Source organism: Augochlora pura, chromosome 10 (genome assembly GCF_028453695.1).
Source record: "Augochlora pura isolate Apur16 chromosome 10, APUR_v2.2.1, whole genome shotgun sequence".
In the NCBI taxonomy this organism is placed as follows: domain Eukaryota; kingdom Metazoa; phylum Arthropoda; class Insecta; order Hymenoptera; family Halictidae; genus Augochlora; species Augochlora pura.
This window is the reverse complement of record NC_135781.1, coordinates 13,084,024-13,106,571: the sequence shown is the minus strand read 5'-3', so window position 1 is coordinate 13,106,571 and position 22,548 is coordinate 13,084,024. Positions and strand designations below refer to the sequence as shown.

Sequence of the window (22,548 nt, the reverse complement as noted above, 5' to 3'; positions counted from 1 at the left end):
GGGGACTATACGCCTTCAAATCTCCTTCGAGAAACTCGCATATCTCAAGATTCAAGGTCGTCTACATGCGCATTTTGTCTTACCATCTATACAGAATACAAAGCCAACACACGTTCGTTGATAAAACCGATGCACGCGCTCCGTGTTTGCCGACGTATTAGACAATAGAAAGAAACATTGAACCGTAATGTTTCCACTTCTTTTCTCCTGTTATTGTCAAATATTTTATTATTTTCGATACTTATTCCAATTTGTCAATATCTGATACAGTTGTATAAATTATTTCAGAGGCTCGGCAGTTGATTGAATCTTATCTTGAATCGTGAAAAGTTGTTTTGACATCTGTAATCATCATCAATTAAGTCTAATTAACTGTCGCAGAGAATGTGATTTTTCAGATTTTTTCTCGATAAATCATTTAACGATTTTTTCACAACAAAATTATACGCAACGAGAATTGTTTTGAATTTCTTATCGTAGAAGATTCAAGTCTGAAAAATCGGCTTCAGGTTTAAGAAAACAAAACAGTGGATGTATTTCTAAAGTAACGAATTTCTTGTGAGAAATTATACCATCCATCATGTCAAAAGCAAATTTTTAAAAGTCAAGATTTTCCAGATGACTAACTGAATTCAGATAACTCTGGTGCACACACTGCACCATTTATACATTACATAATGCCGATGTAAATAACTTTAAAATGTAAATATGATCTGTATTATAGTACGAGTGAGTTAAACGCGTTGGGCACGCAGACATCTATTTATATTATCCCTACATATCGTGAATTCAGTCAACGTAAAGGCTGTACTTCAGCCAAGAAGAGAGTTTATCTTTCCTTTTCGCGTCCCACATATTCTCGAATGATGTTCTATAGGGGATCATAACTGCAAGAAAACCTGAATCGAGTTCACGAGCGAATATTTTCGTGCAGCATGCAGCACAACTGGGAAAACAATCTCGTCGGTGCTATCTATAAAATTTTCCATTTTGCGATAAGACAGTTCTTTCTGGTAGCCTGTGTGACAGATACGAAACACGCGTTTCCATGATTCACCCAGCTGCAGTGGCTTTATTGAGGTTTCACGAGTTTATGCACCAGCGCCAGAGACGAGTTTTAATTATACCAGCCAGGAAATTCGGCAAGAGAACACAAACCTGACGAATCTTTAATTATCTTAGAGTCTAAAACAGTACTCCGTAAAGATACATATGGTTGAGATAAAGTGCTTCGGAAACAGGTTCGAACTTCGGTTTGTTGAATATGATGTAACACTGTGATCAAAAAGTAAGGTGAATTTGTTTATAAAATGTAAATTCTTTACTTATTCTTACAAATCAATTTCATCCCTTTCAAAGTAATCCCTGTCCGATAAAACGCACTTTTGCCAACGCTTTCTCCAGTCCTCGAAACAGTCGGAATAGTCTTTTTCCGGTATAGCCTTCAAGACCTTCTACGATTCGGTTTTTATCTCCTCAATCGTGTCAAAACGGCGTCCCCGCATTGACCTTTTGAGTTTTCTGAATAGCCAGAAGTCGCACGGAGCCAAATCAAGCGAATACGGTGGTTGCGGAACGATATGAATCGAGTTTTTGGCAAAAAAGTCGCGAAGAACCAATGCAGTATGACATGGTGCATTATCGCGATGACTTCTGGTTGTTTACATAAACACGTGTAACTCGGAGATAATTAAACCTTTTGACAAACAGACGCTTGGCAAAAAGTTATAGACAGTCCTACCAACCTAGGAAAAAAGATTTACCTGCCTTCCTAATGCCCGGGAGTTTTAAACGACAATTTCACCTTACTTTTTGATCACAGTAGTACTTCGAAAAATAGAAACGGTACTCCTAAGTATACTCGAACCTCTACCAGACAGCTTCGAACATTTACAAGTACTTTGGTCAACAGAAGTAACAGTCACAAATATACTCGATTTTTGGGCAAATAAATTCAAAACTTTTATGAATATCGTGCAAGAAATTCTCCGATTTTATTAATCATTATTTCTCTTACCTCTAAAATCAATTATATTGTGGTTTTATGCATAATTCAATTCAGCGTGGATTACTATACTGGTAAATATAATATCTAGGAAAGGAAACTCCTCCTCGATTTTGATGTTGTCAAGGTCATCGCGAATTAATATATTTATCTTATACGTGTAACCGTTGTTTGATCTTCTGGAGTTGATATGAAAGCTATAATTAGTTTACTTGAACCATCGATGACTAATATCCCATATTCTGCACATGTAATAGTGAAAAAATCAATTGTTGGTATACCTGATGTATGCTACATTTGCGGTATATCCCATCCTTATTAATATTTTCCACGCGATGTTTATGAAGATAATCGATCACAGATAAAAGAAATCATGTACGATCCGAAAATTAAATTCCGGTAAATATTGATGATATGAAGGTCAGAGCTATTGACAATGAAAACAAAAAGAAAACACGAAGGAGGAAGTGATAATAAAATTCGCGTGACTTAACGACTCGTAAATCCTTGTAGCCGCGGGTAATAAAATCCGCCAGTGTTTTTAGGTCGGTTCATACCGAAAGACGAACAACGCGCCACGAAGATTTGTATAAACATTAGGTACTCAAAACCGAAGATAAACGAGTGTAAAAATTTCAGGAATATTTATTAATTTATCACTACAATTTAGACAGATTCTAATAATCACAATGGGAGGCAATTTTAAATAAAGTCACTGCTTTTAGTAAAATCCATTTTATTTTGACTAATATACAATTTTACTCTCTAAATAACAATAAATTAATTTAAACATTTTTTCAAAGATGAAATATATTCTTCTTGAAAACATTTTTCTTTTGCGTTCTAAAAGATCAATACTATGATTACATACCAATTAAAGAATATCCGCGAAGTATGCCACCTTCCATCGACTTGTGAAGTATAGCAGACAACATGATAGATCGACCGATCTCGCGAGAGTGGCGATGATCGCGTGACTTTCGATGTTGAGTCTATGAGACTACGATAACTCATGCGTTATCAATGACGCAAATTCATTACTCGTTCAACGTCTGTGTGCACTTCAACTTTCGTTTTATTCTCATATTTTCCAGCCCGCGGTTTCGAACTCTCGAACGGTGTGTGCTGCACCATCACGGTGTCGTAAATCATTCATCACAGCTAATATAATCGGTGCATATTGCAATCGGTTCGACGCGTTCGCTAGAGTTAGTCTGCTGCGAAGACGAAGCGTATCGGCAGCGACGATTATAACCGGCGTGAATCGCTTTAAACTTCCGTGAATTATTACTTCTATTTCATAACGCAGCGACTTCTCGATTGAGCCGTGTTAAGGGTAAAACCATGTAAAGACTGTGCGAATTTCAAGGACATGATTTCCCGATAGTTGTAAAATGACGTTGCGGCTTTTATCGCGAACCGTTGCAGAACTACAGGACGCGGCAAATGGTGAAGGTTAATGCTGTCAGAAAGGGGTCGATGAGGTTGAAAATAATAGTCGAGATGGATGGAGATTACTGCGGTACGTGCTAATGGCTGTTAAAGGAAATTTCGCAATTCTCCGTTACATAAAATATCTTAGAATTGAATATATTTTTCTTCTTTTCTTTAATTACTATGTTAGATGGAACTATAAACTATAGCTCTATTACAGCTTCTTCTATGCCATTATGTCATGCTTTCTTTTTACTTATCTATAATTACAGAAAAAGAATTTTATGAATCGAATGTTATTAGCTGTAAAGTACTTAAAAAAGTCGACAAGAAATTAAAAGCTGATAAATTATGCAACAATTTTCAGGGAACTACGTTTACCACGTAGAACTCGTGTTCATAACAATTTCAGTCATATGCATTATCCACGTATGTACTTTCCATTTTGGTCACGTGAATTAAATTTACGATTGTCAACTAATTGCAATGTTTTACATTCATCTATTTCTCTTATCAGGAGAATTTGAGTTTATTTTGTTCAGTTTTAAACAATCTACTTTCGACTTAAAGAATGTTTGAACTTGCTGTTAGAAAATTCAAATTCAAATGATTTTTCAAAATTAGTTTCTCTTCCGCTTCCGAAAGTTTACATTACACTATTAATAAATGGAACGGTAGTTCCGGGTCAAACCAGACCCAAGATTATCTAAATCACGGAAAGGAGTAAAACGGAGCAGGAGAGACCGCGCACAGTGTTTGAAGTTCTATTAGCCGTTCGTTAAGCGGGCCTAGAGCCGATCGTTTATTTATCGGCGTTTGTGGCAAGGTGTGAAATCGGGTTAAGGTTAAGTCGTGTAACCGGCCGGTAGCCATGTAACAGTTGCAAGTCAAGTTGACGCAACATTCGGCGTCGGCTGTTGGTCCGAATGGCTTCACGGGGTGAACCATATGCATAATTTATGACGGGAAGGGGTCCGAGACGCTCGCATTAAACACAGAGAATGGGGTACGTCACGTGGTGCCACGTCCACCTTGTTCGTTATGGCACGCGAAACATGAGAAAGTTTACGCGTATCGATTTTCCGGCCATGAAGCTCGGCTCATTCTTGGACGTAAGTATTGTAACCTACACCGAAAAAGTGCCTATTCTTCTTGTTTCAGCTACTGCAAACTTGCTACTGTGCAGATAGCCGTAAATTCGGGATTCCTTTTCGTCATTTTCGCTAAGAAAGCTTCTAATTTGCTATCGTATCTGCTTCGAAAAGAATTTCGTAGTTTCGGTAGTTAAAGTATAGTAGTTAAGTATAATTCTTTTACGACTGCTTTTTAATTTCAGAAATTAGTCCACAACTTGATTTCTTTTGTAAGAGTGTCGTAAAGATAACAATGCAGTTACTACAATTTTTCCACCGCATTATGTACTTATATTTACGACATTCTTACAAAAGAAATCAATGTCACGACGTGAAATTAATATGTTAGCTGTCAAATAATCACCAAAAATTAAAATAGTTTTGTTAACGAGATTTCTATAATATTGATAACCAGTTCTGTTACTTGTTCTGTTACTCGTCCAATTTTTACTTATCCAGTTGTCTGACCAGTTCTTAATTACTCAGCTGCCTATCCAGTTTCTAATTGTTCAGTTACCTGTTCGGTTTCAACTAAAAGAGTTCTGTGATTAATGAACGCTTACCTTCCGCTGATTTGTGAGTGAAATTTGCCCTATAAGATTTAGGTAACTGTGCTCGGACCTCCATTCTGAATGTTAATAAGAATCGACGGTGCTACGAGCAGCTATAGCGCCTACGTTAGGTCAGTTTAAAAGTCGCGCGTAGTTTTAATACCTTACTTGCCAACAGCAGTTCGATAGTGTTTTAAAAATTAATGGTTGATAAGTTGTGATTACATCATCATTTTGTGAAGGTATTTACGTTTATGTCAACTATCGAGTACTATAATCTCTCGTGAACTTATTATTTATTATTTAACAAGTTGTGTGTACAATCGGTCATATGCTAGCGGCGCTATTCTTATAATTTGTTTCGGAAGGTTAATCACTCGTAGCATTTCTTCGCGAATGCAATTTTATTACAGGCATTTAAATCTAGAACAATATTTCTTAAATGATTACGTTAAATAAATTACTCCGTTAATATTTTTGCAAATTTTTACTCGCACTAGTTCCAAATCGGAACGATTAAAATTAATCAGAAGTCGCCCAAGTCACCTGCCTGCTTTCATGCACCGCCCTGCAACGAAAAAATTGAAATGTTATATCAGGCGGCCAAGGCGCGCCGTAAAATTTTCCATTTCTGTCTTACCGCGAGATGCAAACGAGAAAAATCCATATCAGCGACACGAATATCTTGTGACCCAGTTATCAGCGTATTCTGTGGGAAATAGGTATGATGTTAGAAACTAAATATTTGAAGAAGACACGGCCGATAGCAACAGGTACTAACTTCGTCTGCGAACGGTTGCATTTCGCTCAGATTTCTCACGTTCGTAATCACGTTTACCAGCGAAGCACATGTTTTATTGCGTAGAATGTCACCGCATGAATATTAATGCATCCACGAATTCCTTGATCTGGTTCGCGGTGAATCGCTATCGTAATCGATTATACACGGGCGGTCGTAAATGCACACGGCAGTATTCATAATACATAAAACCAAGAAGAGGCTGACATAATAACGTCCGTAATTTATTGTACTATTGTAAGTGCGAAGGACTCTGCATATTTAGAGCAAATAAAGATCTTCAAACGGATTGCAAGCTGGAAAATAGAATGCAGTTCCACTCTTAATTATGATCTATGTCGTATATTGCTGTACTTTTAATTCTGTGAATGATATATGATATAGTGAACCCTTCACGGCAATTTAATCTTCGATTCAAGGTATACATTTTTTACTACAAAATCGTAGATTATGCCCGCGTGTTTACTATTTATCTCAAGCTGTGTTATCTCAACTTTAATCGCACAACATTTCAGGCTGAAGCAAATTTATCCCGTTATAAAAAGCTAGATTGATCATTCATCAAGACATGTAAACACTTAAACCCAGCAGTATTCTACGGAAGTGCCGTCGCGATCGTACGATCTTATTTCGAAAACAAAGGAGCCTGTAAGATCAAACCTATAATTTCTATAATTAGACATTGCCTCCGGTATTTTTCACGCAGGTCGTGTCGCATCCTTCCTCCCGTATTTGCATCTGATTAAAGTCTCATGTGCATCGATCGCGAATATAATACGTTATGAATTACCGTTTTATCGGCGCTTATTTACTCCGGTTTACCTTGTCGCCGAGGGAAACACAGGTATTAACGTCTTCCTTGTTTTTATCTGCAAATTGCCAACCGAAAGGACGCTTTTGGACCATTATCTGAATATGGTTTATTTATAGCTTGCGCAGCCTCTCGAACACACGTTGCTGAGCTACGTCACTTTAATTGCTCTTCCACTTTATTCCACGTTCCGAATGTTCATTTCGCGCATCCGGAAATGATTTTTAATCACGACGTGAAAACACAATATTTCTTCCATTTATAAATTATTCTCTTTAAAATGCAGACGAATACACTAATGATCATTAATTGACGTGTCTAGAAACTTTTCAATGCTTCCTCGTTGTAACGAAAATGATCACCACCTTCATGATTACAAATTATAACCACCTAATTCAGAATGATTAGATGATAGCCAAGTCAGCATGATTTTCAATTTGTGTATTATTTCATGCAATTGAATGGTACCTCCTCGAAACGTTTCACTGCTTTCGTCTTAGCAACGCGATTCTTACGTTTACCATAACTCACAAAAATCGGACAAGACACAAAATGATTTACATTCACAAATTCTATTTACGCTACAAGAAATGTTTCAATACTTTCTTAATGAATGCAATTAATACTTTTACTGCAGTCGTAATTTAATTGTCAATCGTCGCAATTAATTCCAAGAATTTAATAGAAAATGAAACAATGAAACATAAAAACATAATAGGGACTCGTCTCACGGACATCGTTGGTAAGGGATTGAAACTGATCTCCGAACGATTCTCACGACGCCGTTGTTGTTATAAATAAGCTTCATTCATTTCAATCTATCACGGTTGCCAGCGCGTTGCGCAATTACTCAAAGATTTATCATCCGTCACGGGAGTGGCAACGGCGTGTCATTGTTTCGTTATCATTGCCATTGCTGACAGGAAAACAACGGGGCTCATTATAACTAATATACAATACGTACATTTCGATCGATCTGCACATTCGAAAACAAAGAAAGTGTCCCGGACAGATCTTACCGTGAACGATCCGTGCTCGGGCAATATCGTTTCCCGTTTTTGTTGCCGCTAATCAGTTGCACGTATCGTCGGAACGTTCGTTTCTGCATCGTATCGAAACGCGTATGGTTATGTGAACTACCGCACGTTCGGCCGGCACGCAATCCGAGGTTAAACGACAATTAAAAGTAATCAAGGACAGAGATATTGAGATGAGATATTGGAATTTCTGTACGGTAGATGCGTATCAATACGATTAATTTTGTACACCAGGTTTTCGCGCATGGTTTTCAGACGTCCGGTTCGTGGGACGTTAAAGGCCAGATACGGGTACAGTTACGTTACACGTCGCGTAAATTCTTAACAGTGATGTCACCGAACTAACTTAGCCGTTCTATACTTTCCTCGGAAAGTCCGGAGTTTTTGTATCGGCAAATCATGATTATTATTTTTTTTATCAACAATCTTCGATTATCACGGAGCGAGTACATGCGAACATTTTTGTAATACTTTCGGATTCATCGATCAACTTAGATCGATAAATTCGAAAGTTTCAATTAATTTGTTCAACCATTCGTATAAATATCAGATGAGAATAATATATCTTACTATACTTTGACAGAGAAAAATAATCTTTTATATCGCGTTTATGATTACTTCAACGATAATAGTCCCTCTTCCAACTAGTTTTACTGATGATAAGGGAATAAAATAGATAGAGTAAATTTCCTGATTGTAACACATATTAATGTATGTTACGCAAAGAATAATTTGAAGCACATTTTACAGTTGTTTGTACATTCATATCAATGTGGAATATGGGAATTGACCATGAAGGATGAACGTGATTTATTAGATATCAGTGGGGTCACCTGTGATTCACTATCTACTTCAGAGATCGCAGCAGATTAGGCGGAATATTAGTATAGTTGCTGCACGAATGATACGCTTATTACTAAACAATGAACATCAGAAATCGAGCCTTTAAATTGATTTTAAATTCACGTACTACTTACAAACGTGAGTTTACAGTTGTAAATAGTACCGATGTGGAAAATACCAAGTGATAATCTGTGGTACATTGGGGAAGGTTCAGACGCCACCGATATCAAATTTGGTCGTTCATCGTTCAATTTCGGGATCTTATCTGCAGCTTCAAAAACACGTGGAAGGGTTAGTGATTGTTTTCACGGTATCATCGTGAGAGACACCGAGAGAACAAGAGAAGTTTGCATTCGATGCAAACATGATTGCTACCAAACGCGTAATGTATGTCTGACTACTACGCGTTCAATTCTACTGATGGGACGATACACGTGCCACGCGATCATCCGTTGTTCATAGTCGCATAAATGCAAACCTTTCTGCCAACTAACAGCGTTTTTAACTAACTTCGGAAAAATAAAAGTCAAGCCCTTAATAATTTGAGAGAGTAAAAAATACCGTGCAAAATCTAGTTGCCTCAGTTTTTACATGTTTCATGCTTTTCATATTTCCTTTTATTATAAATTTATAAAATCGCCAATACAGTGATCGCATTTTTCTCACAACACATTTCTTTGAATATTTCCGCTCCGGCAAATGACGGATAAAATTGAACGGAACCTGCAACGTCGTATCTCGTAACGATGACTCTAAATACCGAGCAATTTATCTCTGAATATTCTATGAAGTTTTTTCTGGAGATATTTTAACGAGTAATTGGAAACACGATTGCAGATAGCAGTGCAACACGATCGGAATCAGGAAGCAATCCCTAACGGTCAGTAATAGGAAAGGAATAATTATTTTCAATGTCAATTCCTTGCGGCCTTCGTCGTAAACGGTATTAGATCAATTTTTCTAATTATATAATGGTGGGTGTGTTACTGTAAATTATGTGTTCCACCCACTTTTGACTCGTCAGCATATCGCATTTTCATTTTGTTTTTTTTTATGCGACCGTGCACAGTTTGCGCATGACATTATCGGTAAATTTGTAGAACGTTAGACGTTTATCTCAGTCGTTTTTGCATACGTACATATTTAGTATATAGTTTATCAGTGAACTTACTGAGCAACTCTATTTAGTCGCGGTAACGGCGTAGTACAACCAACAGTTTTCCTAGCGAACATGAGCTTATCTTCCACATTCTATTTCTATAGAAGGATATTTTAATAAAGTAATTGCATGAAGAGTTGCGAATAAATATTGAACAGAATTTTGCTTCGACTTTTAACGATGATACGAATTGCGTATCATTTTTAATTACCGGGAAATACTGACTGACGCGATGTACCATAATAGAAACATTTATTGTATCGAGTTGTTTGTAAAGTTTTAAACCTTCCTCAAGCGTTGATCATGAGCTTTAGGTTAATCCTTCGACGATAACACAATTGAATCAAATACGCGTCATTTCGATGGGTAATCTGCAGTTTCGCGAATGACGCCAGTACTTGACGGTAGATAAATCCTTTCCGTTCTTGATTGATTAAAAAAACACTTTAATGCTAGTAGCGTTACTCCTCCTAATTACCTTACAGATTTTTGCAAGATAAATTACCAATATTTTATAATATTTGTCACACACAAAAATGTGAAATGTTACGATCACAATTTTAGCAGAAAATTAAATACAAAATGATAGAAAATTAAATACAAATTAAATACAAATAATATAAAATGTCGATAAGAACACCAGAAGAATATTATAATATTAAAAACGTTTATAGAAATATGCACAGTCTAATGATCTATTCAACTATTCTTTTATTGTAGTATTCTCAAATTGTATATACCATTGAAGATACAAATCTATAAATTATTTTATAAAATTTTATGTAGGGAAAAAATTATTTACTTTAGCGTAAACAGCTAAAATATTTAATGTTCCCATATGTTACACGCACCACACTTGCACAAAGATCTACAGACGAGATCTGACATATTACGAACCGTATGTCGCCATCTGCGTGAATTCGAACTAATTATCCTTCCGCACCATCTGCCGCGGGTTCTATCCCCTTCGCGCAGCGAAACCGTAAGAGGCGACCGCGGGAGGGGGACGATTTCGTAAACTTTGCGTGCGCCTGCTCGAGCAAACTTTACTTGTGACGACTAGGCTACGATAAGTGTCAAAAATCCAGCCCTTATCTTTATGATCTCTGTCCCCGTTATCGGATGTAATATTCAGTATAAAGACCTAACGCCGCTGATAGACACGTTCGTTTTAGTCGTCCCGGAACCGAGACGTAAATCAAGTTCTCGATCTGTTCAGCTGCTGGACTGCCCGCGTTCGGATATGGACGAGATCAACGGTAGGTCATTCGACAACAAGCTCGACTTATCACCTCAATAATCCGCCGAGCCATCGATAAATCACAGTACACTGGCGTCCTTTGGGAATTGGAGACACCGCGGTCATAAATCATAACTTACCGAGCGCCGGAAATGAAATCTGTCACTGTCCTCGTCGATCAAGAGCGTGAATTCACTTTGGACTTTCCGACACATTTGAATTTCATTTGACGGGCACCGTGTGTCTCTTTGTCTTGCAATTTCCGAACGATGATTACTTTGTGGTTTCACTGACCTGCGGTTCTTCGTTGTTTCAGTGTTTGAATACTCGAAAATAAGTTCTTGGTACAATTTCTCCAAGTTTCATTAAATTTCATGGGGCTTAACCATGTCTCAGCTTTTCCTACTTAGCGCAACTCTACACAAGGAGAATTGTCACAAAATAAAACTGAAATAATACCGTTCTTCTTATTCAATACATTTATAGGCGTCGTTCATCAAATTCGATGTTAGTACATGACACGTTTTCTGACGGGACCCGCCATTTCTACGTAAGGGGTTAATATTACCTGGTTTGAGGAATTATCGAAAATTCGTTCGAGGAATTTGCAAATTTTTAATGAAGATTAGAGGTGTTGTGATTTTCGCCGAAAAACAGTGCGTGATCACGTTTCGTCGAAGAACGCTGACGATAACGCGCCCATTAATGTTTCATGGTTTCTTTATTCGGAAGTAACATGTGGCATGACAGAGAAATGACAGGTATCGATCGCCGTGATCGCTAATGTTGGGATAGCCTACCTTCGCGGTGTGTTCATTCTCGCGTACCCTACTTTTCACGCAGCTGAAGAATATTTATAGACTTTTACTTGCCGTGAGCATATTTCTTTCGCACTCAAAACAAACGCGGCTGATCGATTTATATCGCCGCGAACGCAAGGGCCGCCTGTATCCGGCGTCACTGAACTTTAACAAGTCCGTTGAACGTTCCTTTAAATGTTCCCGGTAATTAGCCCATGAATTTTCCGTTTGCAACTTCGCTCGGACTTCAATACATGCCGGTCGCGTGACGACAATCCCCGTTAAATATTCATTACGCTTTAAAATACCCTTCGAATAGTTTTTAAACCGTTCTACATTTTAATTTGAAATACAAAATCGAGGCCAACGAAAATTAAAATTAATTGACATTCATCTATTATGTGTAATGAACTGTTATCAATTTGTGTGCACATATGGTCCTAAATCTACCTGTGTTTATTTGACAGAGTGATGTCTTTATTAAAATTTTAAATTGGAGTCACTTTTTTAAAGTTGCGTCAAATTTAAACTACTCGGCGGAGTTCAAGAATTTTTCTTACGCATTTGTTTTTCCATAGAGTTATAAAGAGATGTCTCCCGCTTCGAATAACTCTTCGAAAGTTGATCTATGATTTTTCTCGCGCCTTTATCGTACTTTGAATTACAGTGTCGCGCAGTACTATATTAACCCTTTGCACTCGGCACGATACTCATATGATTTAGTATAATTTTGGAACCAAGCAATGTATTATAATGGTATTGGACTTATGTGAATCGGGTGACATCGAGGAATATATATTCGCAAAAGAATCAATATTTTATTGTTTATAATTTTGTACAGTGCGATACATTTTGAAGCACTTCCCATTATGCATTGCAGGCATATTAGTGCACGTTTGGCAATAATAATTTGTTTGACGCCTGCCACCAGGTGTGTTCCTGTTGGAACAAATTATACAATCCCGTTTTCTTTGTCCCACATCGGGAATATGTAAGCCTTCTCGATACATGAAAATCACCCCTCAAGTGGTCAATGAGGTCAATGTCTTGACGAACTTGTGGTGCGTCAATCGCGTGTCATTATTTGTTTGTTGTGAGATCCGATATATTATATAAGAGTTAATTACACACATTTCACCCCCCCCCCCACAAAAAAATAACTTCCTCCACCATTTCAGTGATTTACGGAGGAAACAATACGTCAAAGCGTATTGATCCGCACGTTCTCGTCTCGCTCCCGTCGCGCACAAAACACGCTGACATTTTTTCTATATATCTTAGTAATTTTACCATATTTTGATTTGACTTCTTGTACCATTTCAAAAGGAAACTTCAGAGAAACATGCATGTCTCAAAAAGTTGCGCTGAAATAACTAAATTCCGCGTAATCGCTAATAAACTTTAATGTCCCCTGAGAGGGGACAGTCGAGTGATATGCTAGAATTACGATGTCTCCTGAGAGAGGGCTGCCGAGTGCAAAGGGTTAAAAGTAGATTTCAATGTTTCAGAATTTGTCGGCTGCCTCAATGCTCTTTAACAAATGCAATAATGATCGCTATAATGGTCACAATAATGATCGTAATAATGACCGCAATAATGATCGCAATAATGATTGCAGCTGCTTAATAGCATGGAATGTACCTCAACACGGCGCGAAAAAAAATTCGCGGGAATTTTTAATCGTCATTAGCATATCCTATCTCACGCAAAAATCAGCCGTAAAGTGCTGTGCACTCCAGAAATATAATAATTATGCGAAGAGCAGCGGGAGCCGAGTAATCTGATTTCTTTAAGGCGAGCACTCGTGGCGTGCCGGCAATTACCGATATCTTGCGTTTGTGTCTGTGAATCGGTGGGTTTTTGTAAACGTAACACATTGTTAGAGAAAGTGATAAGTAAACGTAGAAAGTGATTAAAGAACACAACGGGAGTGATAAGCATAAAATTCTTCATTAGAACTGACGCGCAACCGACACGTGGCTCTTCGGTGAGTTGAATGTTTCCTTGGAAAAGAATTGTTCGCGCGCCACCTAATTTTCGCTATTAGTTCCGCCGTCGCTTTTGATGGCACCCAACCGCTTCGTTCGATTGACCCACTTCAAGGAACAAGTGCTTTCTATTTTCTCTAACGCGGATCATCGCTACATCGGTTTCAATGCCATTAATATTCCTTAAGTCCATTCTCGTGAGTCGATAGTTAATTAACGCGTCGTGTCGCCTCTCTTACCAGCTAATTCCCCAGCGAAGCACTCTTCTATATATTTAGACCTCAAGCAGATTTATGCCATTAGCTAACTCGCACGAACGTCGTTTTTAATGTATTTTTACCATCTACATATAACGACGCACTATGGACTTTTCAATCGGTTCTTGTATATTTTATTTTACAAACTTATGCAACGTGTAGCAAATGTAAATAACAGAAATGTCTAGTTAGAGTATATTATTTATTAAACACAATCAAGATACATTGTCGCGATAAAATTGAAGAATTATTTGTCAATTTAGGAAAAAAATGGTAGGAATAGCAAACGGGAATGATAAATTTACTTGAGAAATAAATGTCACTGATTTTTGGAGAATCTTCACGTACAATTTTTCGTCGTTAAGATGTGCAACGCCTTAGGAATAAGTAATTAAAGTTCAATATGTATCGTGGAAGAAATCATTGGATTATTTATGCACGAGCAAAGCTTTTCGTGATCAGTCTAGAGTTTTAAGGCCACGCAAGGTGTATTCAGCACATTCTACGTGAACCGGAGTGAAGTTCAGCGTTCCCAGTGCATGTCATCGCCTATCTCGCAAATCAATACCGTGTCGCTAGAAGTAATATACGTGGCGATATCTTTGCCGCGGATATAAATAGCGGCATTTTCTAAAATTGACTGACGTCATAAATAGACGTCGCTCTTTGTGTGCGTACATCACATAATTGAAGCGCAAAAGTGGAATATTGCCTAAACATAGACGACGGTTATACCCCGAGACAAATCCATGGAATTACCTGTGACGCAATCTGACTATTCTTCGGACGATCGTGGAAATAATTGTAAAGTAGACAGCGAGAAAACATATAAATACCCGACCGAAGTGTATATAAGTTTAGTCTTAACCTAGGTGCCAACAAGAGCATAGATATCATAAATTTACGGTAAAAATTACTAGAAATTATATGAAAGGAATTTATGATTTTCAATCCACTAAAATTATTGAAGAACAAGGCCTCTGTGTCTTAAAATTGATGCAAGAAATTTCCGCAGTTCAGTAATTTCTTAATTTTGTAGTAAGTAACTTCTGTTCCCAAGCGACAAGATAAATATAAATTTAAAAAATGGTAACTTGTTTGCAGCTAACGATAAATGCTTCTCCAGTATTAATACAATGTAGTCATTTTAAATGTAGTCATTTTGCAGCCATCCGTTTAATTATCCTTGTAAAGTTTTACATATTCATTGCAGCAGAAATTGCATACGATTTATTGTAGTCGTTCCCTAGTTACTGCTTAATTTAATTAATTAGCGAATTAATGCGGCGTTGTCTGGATTTCAGCAATGTCCTTGGAGGAATCACGACGATCGCAGCGTCCGTACAGGTACGGGATGGTTCTGCTTTGCGTCGGCGCCCTGATAAACTGGTTAGGCCTCGCAGAGAACTACGTCGAACCGGTACGATATGTCGGTGTTGCTTGCATAATCGCGGGGGCTCTTCTCATATGTGCCGCAATGTGTTGTTGGCTGCACGCACCGCCAAGTAGGGCAACCATGCACACACAACACACGAATCATCCAATCACCGCTCAGGTAAGACTTCATTTTTCTAAATCGCTGCGTAACGATAAATTTCTTCTGAAACGCGTCGCGACTCGTCTCGTCTCGTCTCGTCTCGCCGGTTTCTTGGATCTTGCATCCATTATCTGCGAAACCCTCGCAATCCTGCGTGAAAGCGATACTAAATTTCTCGAAGCGAACAATGCCTTTCATCGCTGACAATATACTGCGAGGATTTATGCCAACCACTGGAAATTGTGCTAGAACTCGTATTATCTACGCTCTGCGTAAAATTACGTATCTTTCGCTTCTGCATAATTCTAGTCAAGTAACGCACTGGAGCAATTTGTGCATAATGTTATCGTAAAATATATGCGAACGCCTTACGTCGCTATCAGTGTACACATTCTCTCATTTTATTGTCAGGATTTACGGCTATTAATAAGCAATCAATCAATTTTCTGTGGCTCCTTCTAAATACCTCGACGCAACGTAACAACCTCGTGACGATATACGATTAAAGTATCATATTTAACAGAATTAAGATTAATGTTATGAAGGCGATTGGCCATGTTTGATGTCAACGGCCTGTCGCCTATAATCCTAGCGCGGTACAGCAATTTAGGAGCTCCGGAACGGTGCTCTTGATCGAAGCCTCCGAAGATTATAGCGTTTTTAGATCGATCCGGGTCAACCCCCTCTTATAGACCGCGGAGAGTACTCGTTGCTACTATAGTAGTCCACCACCGAGCCGCAATTATCGTCGATTGTAAACGGGCTACAGGATAAAAATAATATGCTTCGATCAGAATCGTCGCTACCATCTTTCTTTCGTACGCAATACGCTACGGGGGCCTCGAAACACGGCGGATCGTGTTTTATATACGTTTCCGAGAGCCATGTGGTGCTCCATGGGTTGCGGAATAATTGATGAGAGCTTCTGACTGGCGAGTTCGACGATCAGCGAATAGTTGGTGACGCACGGGAACGCCGGAATCGATTCTCGATTTGTGCGAAACACGATTTTGCTGGAATCTTAATTGGCCTCGTAACATCCTGCCTACGACCTTCCTTTCCTCAATTAATCAAGTTATATATACACAGATAGACTGAACAGAACAGTTTTCTTTTTTACTTTCTACGTTTATGGCATCTCGAAACTGAACGCTTTGCAGGCAAGCTTATCGATAGCGAGAAATCAAAAAAATTAAGTACAAGTTTTTTGGTTTTTAAACAACAATTCCAACGCTCTCCGTGAGTGACAATCGTAAATATTTTTTTACCGAACCGACATAATGGTAGAATTATTCAACGTGAAATTCGCATTCGAAACTTCCCAGCAAAATGGGATGCATCTTATGTTATATAATGTAAAAATATAATAAGATTCAGAGTGGAAATAAAAAAAGTAAAAAAGAGGAATATTAAAACAGCGTTATGCTATGATATAATAGAGTAACAGTAACGCTAAATACTTGATGGTGTAAAGTGAGTTGCAATAAGAAAACAGAATCACTGAAGCGATTAGCAGTAGTTGATTATTATGAGTATTGCTCCAATAGAATGTACGGTGGATTTTCTCATCTGGAAAAAAGCATTTTCTAAAAGACCGTAATTCTCATTCAAAACTATCCAGCAAGATCTCACGGTTGTTATGCGTTTTCCAGAAAACACGTCATACCGTAGAGTCGGAGCTTCTCGGTGTCATTTGATAAAGGTTTTTGTCATGAATACGCTTATCTTCCCACGATTATATCTCATCTCTGTCTAGAATGTTTCCTCTTTTGTCCCTTTCGCGCTATTCTGCGCTCGATCTCATTGTCCCGGGATCCTGATTGCGCGTTGTTCTCAAAAAGTTCGCTGTGAAAACCCGTCTCTCTCTCTCTCTCTCTTTCTCTCTCTCTCTCTCTCTCTCTCTTTCTCTCTCTCTCTCTCTCTCTCTCTCTCTCTTTCTCTCTTTCTCTCTCTTTCTACTCCCATTTCTTTTCCCCATTTGCTTCCCTTTTTTCGCTTTTTCGAAAGTAGTTCGCCCTGGCAGCGCAGCCACTCGACTTTAAATAGCCGGTGTTCCCTCTTTCAGAATAAGGAAACAATAGAAGTGCGAAGGCTGTCCGTGGCTCGATGCATAAAGGAGGTCGGTAGTCGTAGCGGCGCGTTTAGCTACCGTCGTAAGGATGTTCACCCGGAAGCTACTGCGTCTATATTTATCGGTGGTCATCCTTCGACGTATACCCCCATTCATGACTATTAGGTCATTTATTAATTGCATCGAAGATTTACTGGTTCTTCGATACTATTTTAACAAAAATATGTAGCTAGAACTAGACTCGCATGGATCCTCTGTATGCAATTAGTTAGCTCGTGCATTTCGTATATCTGCGTTTATTTCATCATCGCTAAATCGTTTAACTAGTGATGCATTTTTCACAAACCAAATGCATCTCTAAATCAATTCCATAAAAACAGAAGGTAATTATCTTATCACTCCAATACGAGCCCCGTTCTGTTTGTTTACTAAAGTTGTCACGTTTCGTATCTTTGACATGACCAGTTTAGCTGGATCATTCCGTGACACAGCAGATTCGTAGATAAAATGTTTAATTACAAGTGTTCTAACATGTCTGCGTAAGGATGCAGTCCCGCACAACTATTTTTATGAACCAGTATGTGATGTCTACACGCAGGAATGTGTGCATCCTACATACTCGTGCGCTCCTACTGTGATTTCGTAACATCGGCCGAATATTTAGCCGGTACATTACGCGTTGACTCACCCCGAAACCTGTTAGTTTTTCCAAGAGTACAAACATAGTTCTCGAACCCAGAGGGGTATCGCGAATCCTCGCTTTCTACCGTCACCGTTCTATTACGGTTCGCGGCATTTAATTTTTCTATTGTTGCCGATAGGAAATTGCGTGTCCGACGGCTACCCATTAAATAAATGAAATTCTGTAGAATGCTCGCGAACCATGAAATGCAGAAAACCGTCAATGTTGCAACTCGGTACTCCGCAATCGGTAGTAACGAAACGTAACGCGGGAAAAATGGCTGGCTTCTACGGGGAAGAATCGGCGTCAGTCGTTCACCTGCCGCCAAGATACACCCCGATACGATTATGCAATTTTCTCGGAACCTTTTTTTCTTTTATGGTCGCGAATAAACCGCAGCTATTTTCGTACTCGGTGCCCCCCTCTCCCTCTCGCTCTCTCTCTCTCTCTCTTTCTCTGTCCGCCTGTCTGCACGTAACGCGCCCTTTCGTGTCTTAGGTCCGCATTCGCGGCTATAAACTTCATAAAGGTGTCGAGGCGAGCATGTACGTATATAGATATCTATAGACGACTCGGAGGTATATATAGAAGAATACCATTTCGGGGTTAATATCCTTGTGGCCGGGTATAATACCGTCATAAAGATGAACGATAAAAGTTGACTTAGTGTAACGTTGCGTAGAATTAAATACCGCGCCGCGGTGTTCACCGCAACTATAGAAACGTGTTGCCGCTTTTAATCATCTTTCTTTCTTACCCGACGGAAGCGAGACGCCGGTTGCAGATTTATTCATAGTTTTCGAACGGGCATAATTCATACGTCGACTTTTCCCTATCCGCAGATAGACGATCCGATCCATGTAATCTCCATCGAGGAACCATCTACTGGATACAGGCAGAAACCGCCAGACTACGAGGCAGTCACGGACGCGCCACCTAGCTACGATGATGCCATCAAGCTGAATCCTAGTCACTTGGTTAGGCTGAGCAACAGCAGTGCCCTGTCGATGCCGGCAGTGCACAACATGGTTCCAAGAACCGTGGAAATTGTTTCTAGGGACCCTACGCCCTCGCCACCGCCACCGTACGCAAGGTAAAGTTCGATTTTTCTGGCTGAAGTGTGGCTCGGCGCAGATAAGAGAAACGGAACGAGGTAGAATTTTATAGAGCGGAAAAATTGCGAGATTTAAGGCTACCGATATTTTTAGTTTACTAGAAATGCTATAAAAGATAAAAGAGTATTTAATTTGAGTTCCAGGTTCTTTCAATTAGTGTACACTTTGATTTTACTTTTCTCTCAAAAATTAATTTTTGTTGTAGTTATTCGGCCAAAAAGGTTGCAGTAGTGATTTAATAGTAAAATATACGAATTAACGAATAATAAAGTCAGTAATATCATCTAAAACGTGATGAGAAATAGACTAAGAATTTGTCACATACTCTTGACTTGACGAGAAAAATAAAAAATCGAATTATAGAAATAACAAAATAGGAGAAGATTCATAAATAAAATTTTATAATTGATTGAGTACAGCTAACATTGAATCATGAAACAAAACTATTCAAAAGTTTTATTGATCCATAGACAGATAGAACAAATACAGTGGAATAGTCTGGCTGATACTTTAGTGAGATAGATTTCGTGTATTTTATTATTTTGTGATTTCGAAATAACTGAGTCCAGTAAATAAAATAAGTAAATAAATAAATATATAGATATAGATATAGATTGTTAGATAGATAGAGAAAGAGAAAGGAAGAGATCGATCTCAGAGATATAACGCGACAATAAAGATAATTGAAGATTATTGTCTACATATTACGAGTAATTTATATATAGGATTTCCGATCTCGTTTCTGCATCTCCCGTGAGAAGCAATTGAAATCTATATAATGGTGCGAACGTAAAGAAAGGACTGAAAGTAGGACAGAAAAATTCGTAACTGTAAAACCGTGGCTGACGCGTTCTTGCTGTTGTGACGTTACAGATAGTAGTACAAGACTCCTTGACGTCACGACGAGCTATAGATCTGTTATCATTCGCTCGTAAAATAGAATACCTGATCGCCAGACTGAATGCCGTATGCTTTTATTAAACGCCAGTATTATAGATTGTCCATGTTACTGAATTCGATTTCAGAAATAGAAACTTATTAAATATGTACTTAGAAACTAGTCACATGGATAATAAAAATCATTCGTCTGTATTTCTGTACATCTTCCATGTATGACTCGCTCTAAAGTTGAAAAAACGAGCTAAATATATAAAGTAGTATTTGTTCATACCACTATCTATTTATGGTAAAATGACTTTACAATAGCCCCATGGCGCTCGTATTATGGAATAGGTGCGACTTATATCTACGAACGGTGTGTCTGGTCATGATTGGTCGTTTCTACTTCTCGCATAGATCAAGCCTAAAATAAAACTTGAACATACGAGATTCTCTTTATAGTAGAATTACTTGAAAATTATATCAAACATAAAGACCGAGTGCTGTATATGACTGACCGCTTCTATTCTTTGTACATGTAATGCGTGCTTGATGTTCTCGATAACAAAACCTTATATATGGGAACTTTACTCTGCACGTTTGCTTCATCGTTTCAAAAGATAATGTAATATTTTAAATAATTCATTGCTACTTCTTTGCTGACGAAACGTTATCTCCTTTTTCAGGTGAGATCGCCAGCCTCGCCAGTCCATGTTCGCAACGAAAGAGGTCTGCGATATGCTGGAGGGCCAGCGTTTTGCAACACAACCAGACTCCACCGACGTACAGCCGTGTGTTAGGAGTGTGAGGACTCCGTCGCACGTGATCGTCGTCGATAACGTGGCCAGAAATGGGAGTTAACGGCGGCCACTGGACCTCATAGTCTGCGTAGACTAAACTCTTTGTGTTCAGGGAATGAAAACGACAGTGGTCCATCGGACTGGACGAACACTGCTTTCTATCGTGGGATAAATAGAGCAACAGGAAGTTAGAGTTCAAGATAGAGTACTCACGATATTAGTCACAATGCCGATCAACGTGTCATCGGATCCTAGCAACAACGAAGACGATAGTAGTTGATGGGGGTGAACGCGACTACTGTGCCTTTCGAGGAGACGAGAGCCTAAACCATTGTAGCGAGAACTTGTTGCCACGGAAAATGAAGTCTGAACGCTGTCGGAACTTTGGGTGAATGCTCGTGCGGCTTTCGAGTGCGATTAAGGACTTTGTCTGGCTAATTTAGAGCGAGTCTAAAATAGCAAATGCGAGTCGTCGATGATGAGAGACACGAGACGCATCCGTTCACGGTCTAATTGTGTTCGTTTATAAACTTCGAGGAGAATGTCAATGACTTATCGAGTAATTTCGAGATCCTCTGAAGTATTGGAAACAAGAGAGAGAGAGAGAGAGAGAGAGAGAGAGAGAAAGAGCGCGCGCGCGAGCGAGAGAGATAGAGAGTGGGCGTCCTAATACTCGGGACAAATCCTGCGTGTCCCGAGACTCATCGCTTAGACAATCGTGCGGCTTGTTTAGAAAAACCATTTGTTGCTTGCCATATGATTTCCATGATTGTCATTTTACACGTATACATACACATGCGGAAGCCATTCGCACGTCCATTTTATTGTGATATATGTAATGGTGATTCAGGTATTACGATACGTCACTTGTCGAGCGCGATGTTGCTTTGTCAAAACAAGACTCTTTTTTTTATACGTATAATGGAACAACAAATATAATGATAGTTCAATCAATACTTTGTATATTTCTTTCCCTCTTCGATCCTCAACATTTTCTATTCTTCTTAGAAAATTATCAACGTTTCGGTATATACTGTAATAAACTGTTACTAACTTGTCATATTTTCTATCGGCGATGATTTTATCATTTCCAGAAGTACATCATTTTTATTCAATAACTGCTTAGTCAATTTTCTAATGAGTTGATCAACGAAGTATCTTAAATATTTAATTTTCAAATATAATTATTTAATCATTTTACTGAGATTATTACGTAGAGAAAGATTGTTATGATTTCTTTTAGTAGAGCACAATAATTGAAAATTCTATTAATAGTAGGCTTCTGGTAGATTAAGTGGTAAAGTCTCAGCTAACACTGCAGCTTGTGGGATTTTCTGTCTAGACTTTCGAGGGTTCTCGTATCATTTTAGTGACGCTCTCAACGTTACTGATACAAGTTGGTGAATT

At 38.5% G+C, this 22,548-nt stretch overlaps 1 protein-coding gene and 1 long non-coding RNA gene across 9 annotated transcripts in view; one reads left to right on the top strand and one right to left on the bottom strand.

Annotated features, from left to right (window-relative positions):
- LOC144476135 (uncharacterized) overlaps positions 1 to 22,085 on the top strand; it is a 29,374-nt gene extending 7,289 nt beyond the window's left edge. For 3 of the 8 annotated variants that reach the window (XM_078192752.1, XM_078192750.1, XM_078192754.1), the window contains 3 exons: positions 15,362 to 15,612; positions 19,190 to 19,440; positions 21,028 to 22,085. In XM_078192752.1, coding sequence (XP_078048878.1) covers positions 15,364 to 15,612; positions 19,190 to 19,440; positions 21,028 to 21,031 — 504 coding nt within the window. In that variant the 5' untranslated portion in view covers positions 15,362 to 15,363 and the 3' untranslated portion in view covers positions 21,032 to 22,085. The other 5 variants (XM_078192749.1, XM_078192751.1, XM_078192747.1 and 2 more) reach the window with 5 other exon arrangements.
- LOC144476194 (uncharacterized) lies at positions 5,458 to 5,967 on the bottom strand. The gene is made up of 3 exons (XR_013494985.1): positions 5,905 to 5,967; positions 5,764 to 5,832; positions 5,458 to 5,691 (listed from the first exon to the last, which is right to left on the bottom strand). It is a non-coding gene; the product is annotated as an uncharacterized LOC144476194 (long non-coding RNA).
- Positions 22,086 to 22,548: the final 463 nt, after the last annotated feature.